Source organism: Pezoporus wallicus, unplaced genomic scaffold, assembly GCF_028554395.1.
Source record: "Pezoporus wallicus isolate ANWC-B61680 ecotype Strahan unplaced genomic scaffold, APGP_CSIRO_Pwel_v1 contig_4710, whole genome shotgun sequence".
Classification (NCBI taxonomy): Eukaryota; Metazoa; Chordata; class Aves; order Psittaciformes; family Psittacidae; genus Pezoporus; species Pezoporus wallicus.
The window spans coordinates 3498455-3520189 of record NW_026640647.1 but is presented as its reverse complement, the minus strand read 5'-3'; the positions used below and the strand labels follow the sequence as shown (position 1 = coordinate 3520189).

Sequence of the window (21735 nt, the reverse complement as noted above, 5' to 3'; positions counted from 1 at the left end):
TTAAATAAATAATTAGTTTTTTTTCAGAAGGGGTAAAGAAGACTTTTGATTTTTAGATGCTTAATATCTGAGTCAGAATAAAAATAACCAAATATATCTAACTCAGAAAAAAAACAACCCCAAAACCACCATAAACTCATGTATAATGCCCAGTTCCCTCTTGCATCTAGACAATACATGATAGCTTTATTTTGACATTCCCAACTTGATACCGTGGTTACTCTTTAATTAGATATTTTGATGCCAAATCCCGGAGCTGAAACCTACCTTTGAACACTACATGTTTTGGTGTTTTGCATATATGCAGACTTGTGGGCGGTTATAAATTGGGTTAATTTGGTAATGAAAAGTTGAAATTTAGAAATGTGAAAATAGCATCATATTCTTGTTTGGTTTAAAGAATTTTGTTATTTCTTTTCCTGGAGAAATGAATAATCTGCATTGTGCATTTGCACACATTAAAAGGTACTTACTGTCATGGATAGAATGGTTACAAGATCCTTCTTGATGGATCTTGCTTCTAAAAATGGGTTGCTGCATTATTGTTTAGTATAATTGTCTGCTCGCTTAGCCTCTTCAGCTGAAAAGCTTTATTCCATTTGTGCAGTTCAGTGCTTGGAACTTGCTTAATTTGCTTCTCTTATGTGGCTTGAGAAAAATGTTGTATAAACTGTTGATTTTTAATATGTGTTCTTCCATGCTTTCATTTCAGATATCCAAGAAATGTTAGAGGCTGGGGTATACTGAGCGCTGGTGATGAATGAGTCAGAGTTTTAAAACCATAGAGGTTGTTAATAGTTTTTCTGCATTTCTGCAGGTCTTTTTCTTCTAGAATTGCTGTTTCAAGTGGGCTAGTAATTACGAAGAATTCTGTTTTCTCTGCACTTGTTGTGATAAGCAGTGCATACTCTTGTTTATATCATAAACCTTTTTTGCTCCTTTCTCTACCAGGTGAAACTTCAGATGGCGTCAGTAAGTCTGTTCATCGGGTCTTTGCATCCATGATTGGGGAAAATGAAGAGGAGGAGGAGGAGGAAGAGGAAGATGAAGAGGAAGAGGAAGAAGAAACTACCGAGCAACCCACAGCTGGAGATGTTTTTGTGTTGGAGATGGTACTTAATCGAGAGACCAAGAAAATTATGAAAGCAAGTATTTAAACTTTCATTAACTTCCCTGTATCTCCTTGAAGCATCGTGCATAAATGCCAATTCATGTCATTATAGCTACTTGCTATGAAACTTGACTGAACATAATTCCATGTGGGATACTTCTGCTTATGTTGGTGTCACCTGTATTTGTTTTTTAAATCATTAATCTAGATTACTGTTTGAAAACTTTCTAACATAACGAAGTGTTTCCAGTGTCTGTCAGGCATGAAAATTAGCAAATATTTTGGTCAATCATTTGAATATTGCTAATACATAACTTGTTATTAGCTTGTGTGACACACACAAGTCACAAGTGTGACTAGTGGCTCCTGAATGTGGGTACAACTGAATCCTTGGTAGAAATAATATCTCTTTTCCATTTAGGAGAAAAGACCTCGCAGCAAACTTCCTCGTGCCTTGAGGGGTCTGATGGGAGAGGCCAATATCAGGTTTGCTCGAGGGGAGCGTGAGGAGGCTATTCTAATGTGCATGGAAATCATTCGACAAGGTGCGTTAGAACGCTGAAACTCTTTGGCCTTAAGGATGGGGTGAAGTTGCCTTATGCATTAGGACAATTCAGCGTGGCTTCACTGGTCATGAAAATACTCAGTACAAGGAAAGTCACTGTATAAGTAGTATTGAATTAAGAATACACAGTGCATTTCCTTTATTGTTTTGCTTATGAAAAGAAACTGGCACCATAGTTCTGCAGAGACCTGGGCCTTTGCTTAGCTTTACACAGTTTGCTCTTATTGTCTTTGTAGAACTGAGGTATAACCATCAGCATGATTTCTACAATGTAGAATAATGCTGTAAGTGGTTGTTGTTAGATTCAGGCTGTTTAATAATCAATAAAACAATTATTATCAGTCAAGCATTAATAATTATTAAAAAGGAATTGGAAGGCTTGTCCACAGTTTTTTTTAATGAATTTAGACAGAGAAATGTTGATGTTTCATTTAAATATGATGTCTGTTTGCAGAAAGGCAACTTATTTGTTTTCAAGGTAGTTTTAAACCGATAGCTCTTAATCATTCCTTTTGTCTCTTCACAGCTCCTCTTGCTCATGAGCCGTTTTCCACTCTTGCCATGATCTATGAAGACCAGGGTGATATGGAGAAGTCGTTACAGTTTGAACTGATTGCAGCTCACTTAAATCCGAGTGATACTGAGGAATGGGTCAGACTAGCAGAAATGTCACTGGAACAGGATAATATCAAACAGGCTATTTTTTGCTACACAAAAGGTAGTGTCGCAACCATTTTAATAGTTTAAAATAAGTGTCAGGTGATAATGGAAATAGTCTAGTTTTCTTCTGCTTTCTAATTTAGTTTGCTACAGTTTGCTTAAGATTCTGGTACCTCTGTCTGGACTTTGGTACAAGACTAATGAATGCTTAATATAGAATGTCCTTTCTTACAAAAATCGTGTGTGTCTGTTAACATTCATCTGTTCACGGACACGAAGGTGAAATCTATTGTTGCCTTTTCCTAAACCAGGCTACTTGTATGCTTTTTCCTGTAGCTCTGAAATACGACCCAACCAACGTGCGTTACCTGTGGGAGAGATCAAGCCTGTATGAACAGTTGGGAGAACATAAGATGGCTATGGATGGCTACAGACGGATTCTGAATCTCCTGTCTCCCACTGATGGAGAGCGCTTTATGCAGTTGGCTAGAGACATGGCAAAGTAAGTTGGATTCAAAATTACTGTGATTTGATTTTCCAGAGTTTCTTTTGAGCTGGTATTAATAAGTTCTGCACCTGATTCAAGCTGGGTACGTGGCTGAAATAAAGGAATGCAAGCAATCAATCCACAAGCATGCACCCCCAACTATGATGGTGTTTCTAAAGCCTGACATGTGCAGGATCAATGCATTATCTTAGAAGTGTTGCATTCTCTTACAGTAAGAGAATAAAATGCAAATACTGATTACTAAAAAAATGCCAATAGTATGCAATTGTATACAAATGCAGTACATCTTAAATCTATATAATATCACTAGAGCCCTGGAAATTTAATGCCAGCAGATCTGAATCATAGAATCATAGAATGAAACAAGGTATTCAGTCTGAAATAAAAGCTACCTGCAACAGAATATGTGTCATTTGTGGTTTGTTTCTGCAGCAAAGAGAAATCTGCCTCATCCTGTTTTCTGCAAATGAGAGCAGATCAAGTCACAGAAGCTTGTCTGAGACAGAGAGGGCTTGTGGTTAAAGTGTGCAGCTCTCTTACCATAGTTTTTAGTAAGTTAACTACTTAATATCTCGGCTTTCCTATGCATAACTTGCAGAAAGCTCTTACTAGCCTATTTCAAAACAGTTTAAATCTTTTGATCTTTGTAGTTGCGAAGTGCACCACAACAATGCAAGAATGAGTATTGTACCAATATTATTATTGAAGTTTTTTCTGAAACCATGTTAACATGATACATTACTGATACCTGGATCGAGGTGGGGGCTGTTGTGATCAAAATGTCCTAACATATAGGGGAGGTCAAAATGGTGATTATTTGGAATATATAAAAGATGTAAACAGTTGTAAGGGAAGAACACACCCTTTCTCACTTTCTTTTTTAACTTAACCTTGCTAATAAAAATGTTTGCTAATAGGCAAAAATAAATGACATACAAAAAACCTTTTGCTGGTGTTCAAAGTATATATTGTCAGTTAGCTCAAATACTAAGTATCTCATATCTCTTTTATAGGAGCTATTATGAAGCCAATGATGTGACTTCTGCTATTGACATAATAGAAGAAGCCTTTAGTAAACACCAGCGCCTTGTCTCCATGGAAGATGTTAACATTGCAGCTGAACTGTATATTTCTTCCAAACAGTACGACAAAGCACTGGCGGTATGGAGAGTTAAAATGCATTTTTGTATCGTGTTCAGCATTTGTTTGCCAGTCCGGAAGGACAGTTTATATTCCTGTAGTGCTTACATATGGTCATGTTTGTATAGTGATAGAGCTGATCAGATACAGATTGCTTCCTATTAGTTCTGTAGTAATTAGCATTGACCTTAACAGCTTGATTTAGTAAGCTTGGGGGCTGATAGACTTGCAGTGCTGTTCCAGGTTTAAAGTTTTGGGATCCTTTCCTCTACTTCTCTACAGTTGCCATAGTTGTAGTAGCCAGAGAAGACTTAGTACTAGGTCTTTGTGAGTGCTACAAGCAAAGGGCATTTTCTAGGTTGAAAGTTAAAAGGGTGATACTGAACGGGCTAATGGTTCAAGTACAGACCATCGTGCTTCGTTTGGCATACTTGTGTTACAAGTAATAATTTCTGCATTAAGCATGAATCATACATTCCAGAAAGGTAATACATCTTGACTCTAAGGCATCAGGAATTGGAGAAGGTCCTTATCTCTTCCCAGTTTGTTCTAGTGAATAGGCCTCACTTTTGAGGCATGTTTCAGAGTTGATTTGGTCTGGCTTTGAGAGGAAAGACTTTAGGATCTGGCCATTGTTATACTTTTCAGGATAGATTGAAGAGACACTACTAGTTGGGACTTTCTCCTGGTGAACATTCCTATTTGCTGATACTAAATTACCTCTTATTTTCTTTTTCCTCCTTAAGATTTTATTTAGCTCACTCTCTGTCAGTGCAAAGCATCATAAGCCTGCAAACAATTCCTCTGACCCTCCTCTGACCCTCCTCCTCATCCCATTATAAAAATCAGTCAATTCTACGTACACAGTATTTAGCTGCCACATTTATTAATGCAGTACTCAGTCATAGAACTGTTTCTTCTTGATGGTTCTCCTTGTGTCCATTCCTGTGATGGTGCTTCTTTTTCCGGATAGCTGAAAGTGCATTTGAACTGGTAAACTGAGCCCTTAAAAAATAACCATCTCAATGCAATCATCTGGTATGTTCCTCTAAGGGTCACGTACTCTGTGTTTGTCGCTGATGTTCTGGCAGAGGTAATGATTTAAGTACTTGCTTTTCAATTCATGAACAAAATACCAAGCTGCATTGGGTCTTAGACCAGCAGTTCTTAACGCGTGTGCATTTCCCTCCTTGCAGATCCACGCTGGCAAGTGAATGTCGTGAATTGTCTTTGGTTTCTATTTTGTAAAGTAGTTCTGTTGAATTCCACTGGTTTCGTTGAGGTCATGATGTGTATGATCGAGGCTCTTGTAAAATGCCTGTAGGTAGCTGTGAATTCTATTTAGTTTTTGCTTTTAACTGATATAAACCACATGGTTTCTGGGCAATGTATTAGACTGAGGAATCCTTGGAGCACTTTGGAAAGATGTGTGCAAAGCTTAGCTGTTTAGCTGGTGCTTTACTTTCTTTTCCATCTTCCAAAAGGCATTGAAAGAAGCTATAAAGGTTAAAAACTTTTCTAGTCGTGATGAAAGTAACTGTTGTGTTTGCTAAAGAGGTGCTGATTGGATCATCTAAGTAGTCCAATAATAGTGGACAAAGATGTAAGGTGATCAAATGCAGTACGAGTCAACTAACCCCACGTGAAAGGAATGCAGCTTTTCTGCTGGTAATCATTGTGATGTCTAAAACAGCAGCCAAGCAGGCTGGTTACTTCTTATATCCTTTAAATCTTTAAAATGATCCGCGTTATTTGTCTGTTTTAGGTTATTACAGATTTTTCAGGAATTGCACTTGAAAAGAAAGTAGCAGAAGAAAGTCCAACTGTGGAGAAAAAAGGTAAGTAGCTAACAAGCAGTTAGCATGATCCTGCTGCTCATTTGATATCTCTCTTTCCATTACCTTTTCACCTCCTGGGTATATTTTGATGCATGTTGACAGGCTACTTAGACGATCCAGGTTCAGTGCTTTTAATGAGTTATATGGCATGACCTCTGCTTTCTGTAAGGAGTTATTTTGATGTCCAGTTAGCCCTGCTGAATCATTGAGGACAAGGACTGCTCTCTAGGCAACTGGAGGCTTTTAAAGTTCTAAGCATTCCTCTGAGTGTTCACATTAGACCAGTTATTTCTGCCAGCTAAATAGCTTCTGAAAAAACAAATAGATACTCTTAAGTGGCGTCTATAATTGAGAGTATCAACCTTTGACCTGAGACTAACATTCTTCATAAAGCCTACTTCTGTTATTAAACATCTCGATGTTTTGGTATATACAAATATAGGGTTATTAGCTTGTACTTGAATGGAGTAGGTTGTCTTTGAGAAACCTGCTTTAGGAAAGTCATTGCTCAAGACTGAAAATGTAGAATGATCACAGCATCCTAACTCCATAAGCAGACAACCTGTTCTATGATTAAACAGGTTGCTTGTTTCAGCAATCTGTAACAAAGCCAACTTCTGTTGGCTTTCTGCTTAAATGGACCAAGTAAAAACACAGTTCATCAATGAACAACTGCCCTGATAGGGACTTTTTACGGATAATTTAGAAGCAGCAAATCTGTGAGTCTAGGAATTACAACACAATGTTGCCAAGTTACCTGGGGTGCACAATTTAAAGCAAGAACTTGGCTTCCCGCTTTGTTGCTTTGTAACTTTTTTGACTGCTTCCTGCTGTGCTGGCCAAAAAGCCACTCCCAACAACCAAAAACCGACAAAGTCCACTTGTCACAGTAAGCTGCCAATCAATTATGGATTCAAAAGCAAATAACTTTTGGCTTAGCTGGTGCTTCTGGGGTAATCTGCTGCTCTTTCTCAGAAGATCCAGGGCCAGTGGTAGAAACTGAGGAAAGCCAGGAGGCAGCACCTGAAGAGCAAAGCAATCCAGTTGCTAAACCCACTGCTGCAGGTAAGTAATTGAAGTTTCTGATTTTGTGCAAGTCCATGCGCTAATCCTGTCCTCAGGACCCAGTCTGCAACCATATAAAAATTGGCAGAGTTTTCCAGCAGCAGAGAAATAGGGCTTAATCCAAAAAGGTTTCTTGTGTACTGTCTTCCTTACTCAGAACTTACTTCTAACCCAGGCAGCCACCAAAGCCAGAAGTATTCTTCCAGGCTTACCCGCTTCCAAAAGCAGACTCTTCATTTGTAAGAGTTTATCAGTAGGTAGATAGCTATGCTCATGCTGGATATTAAGATGTTCAGAGATGGATGAATTAATCTGCAGGTTGTGATTTTCAGTAATAGGATGTGGATGTAGGAGGTAATACGGAAGCCATATGTTGGAAACCCCAGTTTTCTGACGTTATAGCAATCACCCTTTGAATGTCTGGTGTAAGAATTAAGGTGAAAGAGAATTTAAACTGAGTAGTTAAGGAGGGAGCATGGCTGCAAGTAAAGGAAATGTGATAATGGAGTTTTACTGCATGACCAGTAATTAGCATTGTCATGGGTAGTTACTTTGTCTCATGTTTGCATTCTGTCTATGTGTGGTGTAAAGTTCTGTAGTTAACTCTGTTCAGCAATGCATATAGCCAGATCCCTGCTACATGGGATTTTGGCTTAATAAGAACCTTAACACAGGTAATGTCCTTCTAAAAGCAAGAAGAGGGTATAAGGAATTGCTAAAGGAAATTACTAAAGGAAAGCTTTATGAAGCAAGCACATCTTAAGAGGGCAAAGGCCCTAGACATGCCTTACAGGATCTTGCTGTCAGTATCAATGCAGACAGCACTTGATACTTAATATAAAATTATTAGGATCAGAGACAGCAGGAAGAACTTGTTCCATCCATCAGGAAAATTAGAAAAGGGAGAGGCCAGGCCTATGCCAACATTTGCTAGAGTCAATGAGAATGCATTTTTAGAGGAGCTGAACATAGCTTGGAGGGGATGTGGAGCTGGTGAAGTGCTAGTTAAAGCCCATGGCTTCAGAAAGAAATTCTCTTATCTCCTCACAGGTGTGGAGAAGGTCAGCTGCTGCATTCCTGAGGGCGTACCCATAGACATCACGGTCAAGCTGATGGTGTGCTTAGTTCACTTGAACATACTAGAGCCACTCAGTGTAAGTAGAAACTAACGCAGAAGTTGGAGGGTGTTCTAATAAATTACCAAAACAAGTAATTTTTCTTGTCTTTGTATGTCTGAGGTTCGTGAGAGGGCTGTGGCGATTCTTCTTGCTTGCCTCCCACTCCAAGAAAGAGACCTAACAAGCCTGTAACAGCAGAAATACTGTTTTTGTCCCTATAAATTATGCCTCCAGTGGCATAAAGCACAGTAAATCGCAGCCGGTGTGCTGTTACAGGCCCGGGATCACATTGCTTCTTGAACACTAAGGAACACAGCTTTGCTTTAAAACGGTACTACATCTGAAGACTGTTCTGTCATGAAGAGCATGAAAGCATGGGCGCTTTCACCAACTGGATCTGAAATATCTAGGATAGGAACTCTGAAATTCAGATCTTTATTTTTCACTTTCAAACTCACATTTGAATAGAGGAAGTGTAGTTCAGAATGCAAATACAATAAAAATCATAGCATAAACCCATAAGCTTCCACTAACCATACCTTAAAAAAATGTTCTTGTTGGATATTTGTGCTTAGTGTTTTCTGTGGTTTTGTGTTTTTAAGCCTCTTTTGACCACTCTGGTGGAACAAAATCCAGAGGAAATGGGTGACTTGTATTTGGATGTCGCAGAGGCATTTCTGGATGTTGGAGAATACAACTCAGCACTGCCTCTCCTGAGTTCCCTTGTCTGTTCAGAACGATATAACTTGGCTGTTGTCTGGCTTCGGCATGCAGGTGAGAAGAAGCAGGACCGCTGAACACGTGGTACGGAGAGATCATACAATGTTGAACATTTCTGGGGTCCTTTATTTAAGGTCACAGGAGTTCTAGATTCACATGTTGAATACTGTATTTGGAGTTCATTATGACAGTCCTGTCATGGAGTGTTTTCTTGTTCTTTATATAGATTGACACTTACTTCAGCTAAAAGTACTTCATTCTCATGTAAGTAAGAATATGCTGTAAACAGCATTTATTCTGCATTCCATCCTGTATCAACTGATGAGGTCTTAAGTGAAACTGTGGATGCATCAGTACATATTTCTGAATATTGTCACTTCAGTAATACATGTTTTGGGTGGTTTTAACTGAAAATTATATCAACTATTTTGCAAGTTCTTTTCTGCCATTTAAATCTGTTGTGTTGTTTGTGATATTTCTAGAGTGCTTGAAGGCTTTGGGACACATGGAGCGTGCTGCAGAGAGCTATGCCAAAGTTGTTGACCTTGCTCCACTGCATCTGGATGCAAGAATCTCACTTTCAACACTTCAGCAGCAGCTGGGCCGACCCGAAAAAGCTCTGGAGGCTCTGGAACCAATGTATGATCCAGATACATTGGCTCAGGATGCTAATGCTGCCCAGCAGGTAGGTGAAATGTTCTTCCAGTTTAGAATATATTACCCTGTTAAACTATGGCAGGGTCCAAGATGTCAGCTATATAGGGCCAGGGATTGAGAATTGCTGTCTATAGCATGGTGAGCCTTCAGAGCACACCAAATGATTCACTACAGAGTATCAGGATGAGTCCTCATGGCTCTTTTTCTCTGACCATTTCATTGGTATTTCCCTGTCCTACCTGATTACTTCTGTGTGATGTACAAGCTCTTGGGCACTGAGAACCAGTCTTGATACCAATCACTTTGTACTGAGGTCATCAGCAGCTGGTACATATGAGCTACATGCATTGGTCTCTGTTGACTGTAACTGATGGTGCAGCAAAGATTCTATATCCCCTCTCTAGCAGCACCTTCACTATAGGTAAGAATTATGGCAAATTCCTCTGAAATCTGAGACTTTGAAACAGTAACTACTGCAGGGTAGTTTAGGGATCTTACTTGTTGCTGCTGCAAAGATTCTTACAGCCTTCCATAAGCTTTTTACAACCCTATTAATACTATATTGAGTAAAACCTGTTTTATAAACTCACTTTCCATGCCGTATTAATGAATAATGTTCATATTATCTAGGAATTAAAGTTACTTCTCCATCGTTCGACGCTGTTGTATTCCCAAGGCAAAATTTATGGTTATGTAGACACTTTACTTACAATGCTGGCAATGCTGCTGAAGGTAAGCCCATGTTTGCATGTTAAGAACTGCTGTGAGTTGACAAGCAACAACCAAACTCAGAAGGAAAGCTAGTGGGTTTTATACACAAATGGTTTCATAATTGTGTTAGATAATAAAACATAGACTGGTTTGGGTTGGAAGGGACATTAAAGCTCTAGTTCCAGCCCTGGGCAGGGACACCTTCCACTAGATTAGGTTGTTCAAACTGGCCTTGAACACTGCCACGGATGGGGCAGCCACAACTTATCTTGCAGGGAGTGCGTAATACTGGTGTTCCTGCCTGTAGTGGTCAGAAGAGAGGACCACTCGTGTGTGTGTAATTCTTAATACAGTGACTTCAACTCCCTGTTCCTCAGTGGACGTAGAACACAGTGAATACTAAAGCTGCTTCTTACCTTTTTAGCAATCTACGCAGTACTTCCCTGAAGTGTTGATACTGGCTTTTATTTCTACAATTTTCTTTTGAATTTCTTAATTATTTAATATATATTTTCTTGTGATAAATTTGTCTGTGGTCATTTTAGCCATTAAATAAAGTGGTGACAGTTTTCTGTTTATTGGGGTTTGTTTATCAACAGGTAGGGAAGGGAATATTTAGCCCTCAGTTTTACCTGTTTGGGCAGAGCCATTACTGTTGTATTACACTGGTTGAGTAGCTGACTATGCACGTCACGTGTTGCTGACAGTGATACAGAAAGGCATTGTTCTTGTTATGTTTCTATGCAGATAGTTTGATTTGAACCTATACAGGGATGTTCCAATCCCAGAAGAAGTCTTTTAAGTCATTTAAAGAGTTAGTGTCTTTCTTTTGCATAGCCCAGTTTGCACTGGAGCATGAGACAATGCAGGGAGAATACTCCTCTTGGGAATGTTCTCTCTCATGATATTGCTCTGTTGTGGGATTTCTAAGTTGCAGGCTGTTTTGGCCTGCAACATGAGCAGGATGGATTGGCCATAAAGCTGCCTTTGTCATAGGATGTATTACTGTAATCTGAAATGCTGCCCTTAAATTTGTTTCTAGGTAGCAATGAGCAGAGCTCAGGTGTGTTTGATATCTAGTTCCAAGTCCGGAGAGAGACACCTCTATCTTATTAAGGTGCCAAGAGATAAAATTTCTGACAATGATGACCAAGAGACAGCAAATTGCGATGCAAAAGGTAATAAATGTTTATAAAAAACAAAAAGGTGAACCCTTTAGTCCTGAAAACTGAAACAGACATTGCTGTTTTGGGTGCTAAATCCACACAGTTCATGTTAATGTTGCTTTATTTCTAGGGCAAAGAGGGTATCAAAAATGAAGATAATACAGTTTAAGGGAACAGTCTCTATTCAGAGAAGAATAGTGAGATTTCAGACTCAGTTTGAGAAGGACCTCTAGAGGTTTTATGGTCCAGTATTCTCCTCAGTGCAAGCACACACACAAATCTAGAACACAACAGAAGTACAGGTTTTCAGTGTGGTGGGGGGTTTTTAGCTGTCCCAGGCTCAGTTGAGCCAGACTACATATTCTTAAGCACTGTTTGGTAGATTAGAAGAGTAACTCAAATGCATTCATGTAGTATGTTTGCAGCTTGAACTCTGTGTGCTTCTTGTTATTTGTTCCCAAGTTTTGAGTGCTTTTTTGCTGGCACTTTACAGACTGCATTTAAACTAAGGAAAGTAAATATTTTATCTTTATTTTACCTGTTAATGCTGAAATGGTTTTGAAAAGATCAGTTTGACACATTCACCTTTCCTTTTTTTAAGAGTTTAGCACTCCTGGTTTAATTTTCCTAAGTTCCTGACTTTGATATTTTTAGCAATCTTAGCTGTTCTCACGAGTGTTCTGACAAAAGATGACTGGTGGAACCTCCTCCTGAAGGCTATATATGCCTTGTGTGACCTCTCCCGGTACAAGGAGGCAGAGCTTCTAGTGGATTCCTCCCTGGAATATTATTCATTTTATGATGATAGACAAAAGCGCAAGGAGCTGGAATACTTTGGGCTCTCTGCTGCAATACTGGACAAGAATTTCAGAAAAGCATACAACTATATCAGGTGGGTACTGAGAAGGTAGATCAAACTCTTCTGGAATTGCTTCCACTGAGGCTGTAGTCATACTGCTAAAGGAAGCTGGCTGATGCTTTTCAGCTTGTGCTAAAACAGATAAGGTTATTGAAACTAAAGGAGCTTTCTGATAACTTCTGATTCCAAAACATGCATCGTGCAGCAGGGTGGTTGATTTAGACAGAACCATTGCTTCTGTCTCTGTCAACTTTGCCTCACTCAGTGACTTGCTCTTTGAGTGTCTCTGTTATCTTCCCTGAATTGTTGAAGTTTTTATTGCAGATACAGCATTTACAATGTAGCATCTACAATTCTATTGTATACTTTTCATTCTCTAGAATCATGGTGATGGAAAATGTCAATAAACCTCAGCTGTGGAACATCTTCAATCAGGTTACTATGCAGTCTCAGGATGTCCGGCACCATCGCTTTTGTCTCCGCCTGATGCTGAAAAACCCTGATAACCATGCACTGTGTGTCCTGAATGGGCATAATGCGTTTGTGTCTGGCAGTTTCAAGCATGCTCTTGGTAATAGCATTTATGTTCTAGTATTAACAAATACAGCAAGTAAATGTGCTTTTTTCTGAGAAAGATTTATTAAAGCCCTTTTTTTTCATATGCCAGAAAATTACAGGTGGCTTCACAGTGTTAGTCTGGTGCTTTAATATGTTGTACATAAAGCATCACTAAGAGTTTTGATAATAAAAATGGCATGTTTCAGTTTCAGCACACATTGTGAATGTAACTAACTTGCAAAGATAATTGAAGTCTAATGATAATGATGAAGGGCAGAAACAGACCAATTTGAAGAGCAAATACAGTTGGTTAGACATTTAAACAGGTCTTTGAAGTAAACCTACTGCTTGCAATCAAGCCCTTCACACACTTAAGATGTGTGGCCTCCAGAATATAAATCCTAGCAAGGACTATGTTTGCTTTCTGTGTTTGCCTGTCTTGTGCTTACTTTTACATCACAGTCAGCATTCTTCCTTCAGAATCTAAGGAGTACTGAAAATACAGAATTTTCTTTCATGTTTTTTCCTGTGTACTTTGCTGTAGGTATATTAAACTATCTCTCCTCTTAGTTCACACTTCTCATGTGAAGATTTTCTTTCCTGCTTTTAAATTCCTCAGGAATAATTTTCACAACAAACATCTTGATTCAGTTCTGTGCTTTTAGGACAGTATGTGCAAGCCTTTCGTACAAACCCAGATGAACCTCTGTACAGTCTTTGTATTGGGTTGACTTTCATCCACATGGCTTCTCAGAAGTATGTGTTGAAAAGGCATGCTCTTCTGGTACAGGTGAGTTACTGTGATGGTTTTTACCTACAGTGTTTCCTGTCCTCGTATCTTGCAGGCAGTTATGGCTACAACATGCTCTGTTTAAATAACTTTCCTAATTAAAATGGCATCAAAAGAGGGAAGTGGCAAAACATGAACACAGATATGAACATGCTTTTGAACTGTAATTATACCCATCTGAGTCTCCTCTCCTTTTAGCCAAATGTAGCTGCTTCTGCTGTGCATATACAGTGATTACCCACATAGATGTTAGCAGCTGCCAGCTGTTTGTGATTTCAGCATTGGTGGATGTAGTCTGGATTTTCTTCCAAATTATTCTTGCCCTGCCTTGCTCTGAAGAAGTGCTGTAGAAGAGAACCCATGCCATGTGCCCTTCATAGACGTGTCTCATAAACTGCATTGTTGGAGAATACTTTAGAGACTTATAAAGTGGGGCTCCCCCCCCCCCCCCCAGTCTTTCTTTTCTCTTCCCCATTTTAGGTGCCTCTCAACGGCTCTCTTTGTAAAGATGTTGTGAACTCCAGTTTAGACTGCCCTCAGTTTTTCAGCTCCCTTCTTCACGTTTTCCTTTAATCTGGCAGATCCAGTTACAAATCACTGGCTGATTATTCCCAGACTTTAAAAGTAATTCCCTCTACTCTCCACCAAGTATTTTCATTAACTTGAAATGCTTTTTAATTCCTGTGGCCACTGAGCTGGGAGTCAGCTGAATAGAGTGAGGATTCTGAGCTCTCATTACTTCTGAAACTGCTGAAAAACTGTAGCTTACACTGATTTTGATAAAAGCTGCAGGTCCTCAGCTCCTCTAAACCAAAACCCATTATGTTTTCAAGGTGGTTGGCTTCTCTGAACATGAACCAATCTTACCAGCGTGTACACTGCATAAACACGTACATATGCACTTACATTTAGTGAACTAGTGCCATAAGTCACTTTATTCGTTAACTGTGTGCTCAATTTCTTAAAGAGATCTCCCCATTGTTACCAAAGGCAGTGAGACTGACAGAGCACAGGGTTTATAGTCTCAACAATTCAATGCAACTTATTTATTACCATCAACTTGCCTGTGGTTTTGTGGGGGAGCATAGTTTAAGTCGATACACTTAAACACCTCTTCCCCAGCATTCTTTGCTGCCATCTTGTTAAAGGGAACATTCTCTAATGTGCATAATATGTGTACAGGGATTTTCCTTCCTTCACCGGTACTTGGACCTGCGTGGACCATGTCAAGAGTCATTCTACAACCTTGGCCGTGGCCTTCACCAGCTGGGATTGCTGCACCTGGCAATCCACTATTACCAGAAAGTACTTGAACTTCCTCCGCTCACCTTAGAGGTACTGTTTCTTTGCGAGTTAGGTACAGAAAATAAAGTCAGGTCAATGTTAATAATATATCAGCCATAGTTAAAATAGGTACATAAGATCAATGTCATTGAGTTTCCTTTAATTTGTGTTGTTATTCCTTGTCATTGGAAGCCCAAACCTTATTGTCACCTGGTAATATATTTAAGCATGTGTTAATTTCACAGGTTTATGAATTTTGAAGGATTTACTCATAGGCTGAGTGAAGTAGCAGCAGAAAGGGTCACTACACAACTTCACCTGAATAAGTAGCTGAACTTTATATATATATATATATTACATGTAATGAATTATATCTGGAAGTTGTATCTAGTCACTCATGCTATAAAAGAGCATGCTGGAGCAGTATGACCCATTATTAAGATTGCCTGAATGCCTGTGAGCCATGGTTTTACTCTGATTTGTATTACAACACCCTAATTGATGTGTCGCATGTTTACAAGTCTGGTCTGAGAGGAAGTTTTGCTTTGGCTTGGGAAGGTAGTAAAATTGCAAGTGTCTTTAGAAGACAGGAAGGGTTGGTAAAGTGAGGAATGTGGGTGTTAGTGATGGAGTTCAAAGCAGCATCTTGTGACGGTGTGAAAGATATAGGCAGTATTCACATTCTGATTGAAGAAACAACTACTTTGCATGCTAAGACAAATTAAGGCAGTACTTTCCTGGTTTGTGAGCTGGCTTTCTAATTTACAGTTGATCTGAGTATGTAATTGTGTAACTCTGTGATTAGCAACATGTGGCAACTCCCTAAAGAGGGAGGGCACAAGTAATACTACTAATTTAGTTTCTGTGCAGCTGAAAGCCTATATAAACCATGAATACGTGATTTGATTCCACTGTCATTGCTACTCATGTTTCAAATTTTATACTATTTTTGCATATAGTAACTTTTTTCCATCGTTATTTTTACAGGGAATAGAGACTGACCAGACAGACTTGAGAAGAGATGCTGCCTTTAACTTGTCACTTATTTATCAGAGCAGTGGAAACATCAGAATGGCTCGGAAGCTGATGTATACCTACGCAGTTGTATGATGAGGTTTGTGGCAGGCGGAATTGATACTCTCTGCATCAACTTTTGCATTATGCAGTGCTGGGGAAATGGATTTGTGTACAGCTTTTTCTGTAGGTGGTCAGACAGGGCTTGTGCTGTACATGGCTTAATGGACTACTTCTACTTCCAATATTTGAACTGTATCACAAATGGGTGGAAACTGACATGCTCAGGTCTGGCTGTTATTAGCTGTTCTCCTTTGATGCACTGCTTTGTAATCCCAGTCTTGTATACAGAATCAAACTGAAGTCCAGGGCAGCTTGTTGTTTTGGGTTTTTTTTAAGGGAAGATTTATGATGTGCAATATTACAACTACTTACCAGTGAGGTGGTTCAAGAAGTCCTGTTTGCTGGTGGTTAGGTTTGCTTTTTTAATGTGCAGTATTAAAAGTACTGTAATACAGAAGCAGCGGGCTCATAATAATCCCCAGAGGTTGGAGAGCTCGCTTTTTCAAGTATTCTAGGAGTTCGTATTCCCAGCAGCTCTCCTATTTGAAGGAGTTTGATTTCTATTTACTAAAATCAGTGTGACTTGTGTTGTTGTTCTGAACTTGTTAATAAAAATTCTGAGGATAATGATAACGTTTACTCATTCTCAGCAAAGACAGATCCTACTGAATAGAGCAAAAATTAATATCATACAGCTTCTTACTTCACATACACTGCAAATGGTCTGGGGTTTTAATTAGTTCTGACAGTTCAAGAAAATATGATGGTGGAAGCATACTGCTTCCAATACAGCAAATTATGCTTTACCATAAATAAAGAGTACGTAGTTACATATATAGTTATATGTATGGCTATATGTTATGTGCTACAGCAAAATATGGCTGAGTAGTTTGCTGAACAGAAAACAAGCTGTGATGTTGCCTCCCAAGGCAACAAGTAGCTAGTTACTTATGGGACCACAGCTAACTGCTGGTTGCTGTCAGCCAACTTGCTTTTAATGAAACCCAGTCAATATGGACTGGAAAATTCATACTGCAAGCAAACAGTGTTCTGAAAGGATGTGCTAAACAATTTTGAGCATGCAGAAGGAAGAGAGATATTACTTGTCTCAGTGCCAGTTATCTAAATCTTCCTCAAATGCTTGTGCAAAAAAACCCCCACATCTATATATGAAGATAGAACTTAGATTTTATTTTTTTTTTACCTTAGCCATATCCAACTTGCATTTATGGCTGTGAGATGAACAATCTTTAACTTAGATTTCACTGCTGATACCAGCACTGCCAAGTGTAGAAAGCTGTTTGCCATCCACATTTGCTGAAGGCCACAGCCTGACAGGAAGATAAAGAACAAGCAACCTTCTTGCTCCTTAGAAAGCTCATTTTTAAATACTGCAAATATTGCTGTAACTAAGAGAGGCTGAGCAGCTACCAAGCCTGGGGAAAGGCTAGCAACGTAGAACTCAGTTATTTATCCTGCAGGTGGCAGAAGTGTTAGATTATACTACAGCTTTGTTGAAATTACTGTGTTTAAAGAAAATAACAAGTTCTTGTCAATTGTGTACTTCTGATGTTTCCAGCGGGTGAGCTGCCACTCATCATGGTATGCTTCACAGCACAGAGCAGGCTCTGAGCAAACTAGATTTCTTTCAAGTGAAAGCAATTTAGAGGATGGCTTCCAGAAGTGCTCCAGTTGCTAGTGCCCATTCAGTCAGCAGGATTACACCAGAGCAAATCCCAAGAAGAACCTAGTCCAGGACACATCTTGGACATCTGGACCAGCTCTTTCATTCTGCATGTGATCCACAGAACAGCATTGCTTGCTAAAGCAGACATAGTCAAAACTTAAGGTCATGCTAAAATTTAAAGGTACTGGGATACAGTAATCCTTCACAACTACACCCTATCTTACTGCTTTCCACCCTAAATCCCAAACAGGCCTAAAAGAAGCAACAGGAGGTGTTGAACCTGGAACAGACTGTCACTATGCAAATGTAAGTCCCAAGTTTAATGGCCATAGCACGTCAATAATCAAAGTAACTACAGATGCATGGCCCTAGAGAGAGCAGAGGATTCTGGAACAAGGAAGGGGTGAAAAAACATCCCTTTAGCTACTCCTTATATTGGTAAAAACTCCCACAGAAGGAAAACAGAGGTGGTTGGTGCTGTTGCCCTGCCAACATACAGTTCATACAAACACAGCTGCCATGTGCTTTGTCCTTTCTGGAAGGCTAAGGGCACACTCATTTGTCCCTTGTTAGGCAACCTACTTAATCATTCAGTGTAAACATGAATAGACCTGTGTGTAAACATGAATAGGCCTGTATGTAAACATGCATAGGCCTGTTTTTAAGCACTACAATTTAATGAAGCTCAGGTGTGCATTAGCTTCAATAGTGTGCTCAGCCACCCCTTGTTCCTTAGAACAGCCATTTGCTTCAGGAAGAGATTCACATCATGGTGAATTAGAGTCCTATCACATACGTTACAGTTTAGGACCAAATTTCTGGAGGAGTAGAATGAGTGTGTCCCCCAGGCTCCACAGGTATGCAAGACTTCCCACCCCACTAAAGTATTGCAAATAACATGTATAGACTTCACAGAAATAAATAGTACCACTGATCACAGAGGAGCCTGTGAGCAGCTCTGTTGAAGCAAATCAGCATACAAGAACACTTGCACTGAAGCTGGGTTGTACTGAACAATGTGGAAGAGTAAGCTCTGAGGAAGGTGAGCTGATCCTTCGTTGAACAAATATGAAAGCTGTCTATGTTATAATCATCTTCAACATATTATGATGTTAGTCAGCTGCTTCAACTACTCCTGCCACAGTGTGTTGTTCCACAGTAGGATACGTTGAACAAATTCCACTAATTCTTATGAAGGTAAGATGATGTGTGGTGTAACATCACACACCTAATGCGTTCCCTAAAGCCCAAGGCTTGTGTTCTCTCATGACCCAGATATCACCTGCCATTAGAAGCAGCCAGTCCTGCCAGTTCCACCCTGTTCCAGTCACGTCAGCATCCAGCCACACACACGACTCAGCCTTTGATCATTCATGTGAACCCTCTGCAAACCAGTCAGAGATTTGTTTTGATAGCACCTGCCAGTCTACAGCTGGTAAAAGAAAAGCAATGAAAAGAAAGATGCAGCATATCAACATTCAAAGAGTAATTGTTTTGCTACAAATGGTAGTTATATCAGTCTCACATCGCAAAGAATCTGAGTCAGAAAGACCAGGTGAGAGGTATGACTTACTTCAAATCGGTTTATGACTTAAACAAGCAACCCTAAGTCCCCTATATGTGGTGCGCTATGCGCACCTTTTATCTGCAATACCTTCTCAGTGCTACAGACCTATCTAATTATGTGAGATCAGCTGAAGTCCCCAATTTCTCCAGCACCTGCATGCTAGCTGGGAGTCTCCTCCTGGCAGGTGATGCTCTCCCTGGACTGGGAATCATCCAGACAAGTTTGCTCATTTCCTGCCCAACTCACGTGGCCTTCCTGGTGGTGAGCTGGAAGTGCTGGGTCTCGCTGTGTCCAGGGAGGTGTAAGTGGGATATTCTTCTTGCTTTTTCTCCTGGAAAAAGATGCCGTGTTTTATGAAGCTGGTGACTGTTCAGGGAATCTCTGTCCTTACTAAAGAAGAGACTAAAGTTTCAGCAGTTTCATACATACATCTCTAAAAGGCTAATTACATGCCTCTAGAAGAACTATCAATTATGGAGAAGGCTGAGGAATCTACACAAACAAGGTAAGCGTAGCTTTTGAAAAGGTATCTGTAAAAGGCATGGATCCGGGGAAGGAGAACCACTGAAACAGGTGAATGTAGAGAAAGAAATCTACTAGCTGTTAGCTTTCAGACAAGTATTTGGTTAATGTGCACCAACAAAATGTGCGATACAACCTTTTCTAAGTACAGAAACAGTCCCTTGAAGTAGTCTTTTTCCTGTAATATTCTTTGCTGCTTCAGTATGTCATTTGGGAAAAGAGGAGGAAGCAAACTAAACTAGAAGAGGGGTCTGTTTTCTACCCCTGTGTAGGGAACTACAAAAGGAAATTTAGGAAACTATTACTGACTGATAAGGAGCTACCAAATATTTCCGCTGCCTATTTTCTTTGCTTCCCCCTTTGAACCAAATGTGTTTGCTTCCTTTACCTCTTTTCTGGGGCTGCTGTCTTCACAGGTCTTTGGGTGGTGTTTTTTCACAGCTTCTAGCTGCTGGTAGTGGGATTTGAACCAACGGTGAGCTGCTTTTAGCCTAGTTGTGATCTAGGCAAGACAGTGTAATTAGAACTGCAGAGAGAACAGTCAGTGCATGCTGTGCTCCAGTTCTTGAGCTCTGTGCAAGAGCACGCAGATCAGCATACACCTTCTTTCACAATTTTTCTTATCCATTCTTTCTCCTGTTCATAGGGATAGGAGCGCTCCATGATACCCTCTTCATTGGGGGGGGGGGGGGGGCAATGATGTCAACTGTGGTCTCCAAAATAGTATAAACCAGAAAGGCTTTTGGAAGAATGGGGGGAAAATGGGTATTAAGTACCACAAACTCCCGAGAAAGGCAAGGGAAGACTGACTTTGCCTGAAGAGTGGTGTAGAAATATTCTCTTGCTATTAAGGTCTCTTTCTATCACAGAATAGTACTTGTGTTGATAAACAGCATGTAAGACATCACCCTTATTCCTTTTATTTTACTTTATGCTGGTTAATACCCTGTAAAATATCTAACCCACTAGATTTTCACCCCAGGCTACTATAGTAACCTATGTAAATTATAATAATTTGGATATTATGTACAGTAGTGCAGGGATAAGGTGATGCAAGGACAAATGACTTCTTGGGGTGGGTGGGTGTGTGAAATGTGGTTTTGCATGATGTCACATGTAGAGTGACACAAGGGCAGCTGAGTGGGGCAATTTACATGGCCCAAACACTTCTGTTTGGTTGGTTAATACAGATTTCCTGAGCTTGATAAAAACAATAGTCTGCATGGGATAAAAGCTCTTCTTATAAGCCCCATGAAATCAAAGTGATGCACAGAAAAGATCAAAACAATACTAAAGTTTTTTTTTTTTTGTTAGTTTGGGGGTTTTTTTTAGTTAGTTGATTTTTTTAAAGTATGATAAATGTGACTTGGAAAGGCCAAGGATGCACTTCACCAGAGACCTGTATCTGAGATCGAAAGGGTCACTTGGTGCATATGCTGAAGTAACATCTTGTTACTTTAAAGTGGGATTGAGCGTGCCCTCAGCAAGTTTGCCGACGACACCAAGCTGTGTGGTTCGGTTGATACCCTGGAGGGAAGGAATGCCATCCAGAGGGACCTTGACACACTTGTGAGGTGGGCTCATGCCAACCTTATGAAGTTTAACCATGCCAAGTGCAAGGTCCTACACCTGGGTCGGAGCAATCCCAGGCACAGCTACAGGTTGGGCAGAGAAGAGATTCAGAGCAGGCCTGTGGAGAAGTACTTGGGGGTGTTGGTCGATGAGAAAATGAACATAAGCCAGCTTCAGTGTGCGCTTCCAGCCCAGAAAGCCAACCGTATCCTGGGCTGCATCAAAAGGAGCGTGACCAGCGGGTCAAAGGAGGTGATCCTGCCCCTCTACTCTGCTCTCGTGAGACCTCACTTGGAGTATTGTGTGCAGTTCTGGTGTCCTCAACATAAAAAGGACTTGGAACTGTTGGAACAAGTCCAGAGGAGGGCCACGAGGATGATCAGGGGACTGGAGCACCTCCTGTATGAAGATAGGCTGAGAAAGTTGGGGCTGTTCAGCCTGGAGAAGGCTGCGTGGAGACCTCATAGCAGCCTTCCAGTATCTGAAGGGGGCCTATAGGGATGCTGGGGAGGGACTCTTCATTAGAGACTGTAGTGATAGGACAAGGGGTAATGGGTTAA

General features: G+C 40.1%; 2 protein-coding genes across 5 annotated transcripts in view; one reads left to right on the top strand and one right to left on the bottom strand.

Moving 5' to 3' along the window:
• Positions 1-21735, top strand: part of GTF3C3 (general transcription factor IIIC subunit 3) — a 42384-nt gene that overhangs the window by 3484 nt on the left and 17165 nt on the right. The window contains exons 3-20 of one of the 4 annotated variants that reach the window (XM_057419953.1): positions 952-1145; positions 1533-1656; positions 2203-2394; positions 2673-2838; positions 3858-4005; positions 5750-5822; positions 6798-6887; positions 7938-8041; positions 8608-8779; positions 9208-9410; positions 10013-10114; positions 11136-11271; positions 11914-12151; positions 12499-12689; positions 13342-13466; positions 14649-14801; positions 15738-15864; positions 17037-17390. In XM_057419953.1, coding sequence (XP_057275936.1) covers positions 952-1145; positions 1533-1656; positions 2203-2394; positions 2673-2838; positions 3858-4005; positions 5750-5822; positions 6798-6887; positions 7938-8041; positions 8608-8779; positions 9208-9410; positions 10013-10114; positions 11136-11271; positions 11914-12151; positions 12499-12689; positions 13342-13466; positions 14649-14801; positions 15738-15860 — 2534 coding nt within the window. In that variant the 3' untranslated portion in view covers positions 15861-15864; positions 17037-17390. Of the gene's footprint in view, positions 1-951; positions 1146-1532; positions 1657-2202; positions 2395-2672; positions 2839-3857; positions 4006-5749; positions 5823-6797; positions 6888-7937; positions 8042-8607; positions 8780-9207; positions 9411-10012; positions 10115-11135; positions 11272-11913; positions 12152-12498; positions 12690-13341; positions 13467-14648; positions 14802-15737; positions 15932-17036; positions 17391-21735 lie in introns of those variants that run through there. The other 3 variants (XM_057419954.1, XM_057419955.1, XM_057419952.1) reach the window with 3 other exon arrangements.
• Positions 19279-21735, bottom strand: part of CCDC150 (coiled-coil domain containing 150) — a 36015-nt gene continuing 33558 nt past the window's right edge. The window contains exons 23-24 of the mRNA XM_057419764.1: positions 19992-20105; positions 19279-19412 (exon numbers count right to left, since the gene is read on the bottom strand). Coding sequence (XP_057275747.1) covers positions 19308-19412; positions 19992-20105 — 219 coding nt within the window. The 3' untranslated portion in view covers positions 19279-19307. The remainder of the gene's footprint in view (positions 19413-19991; positions 20106-21735) is intronic.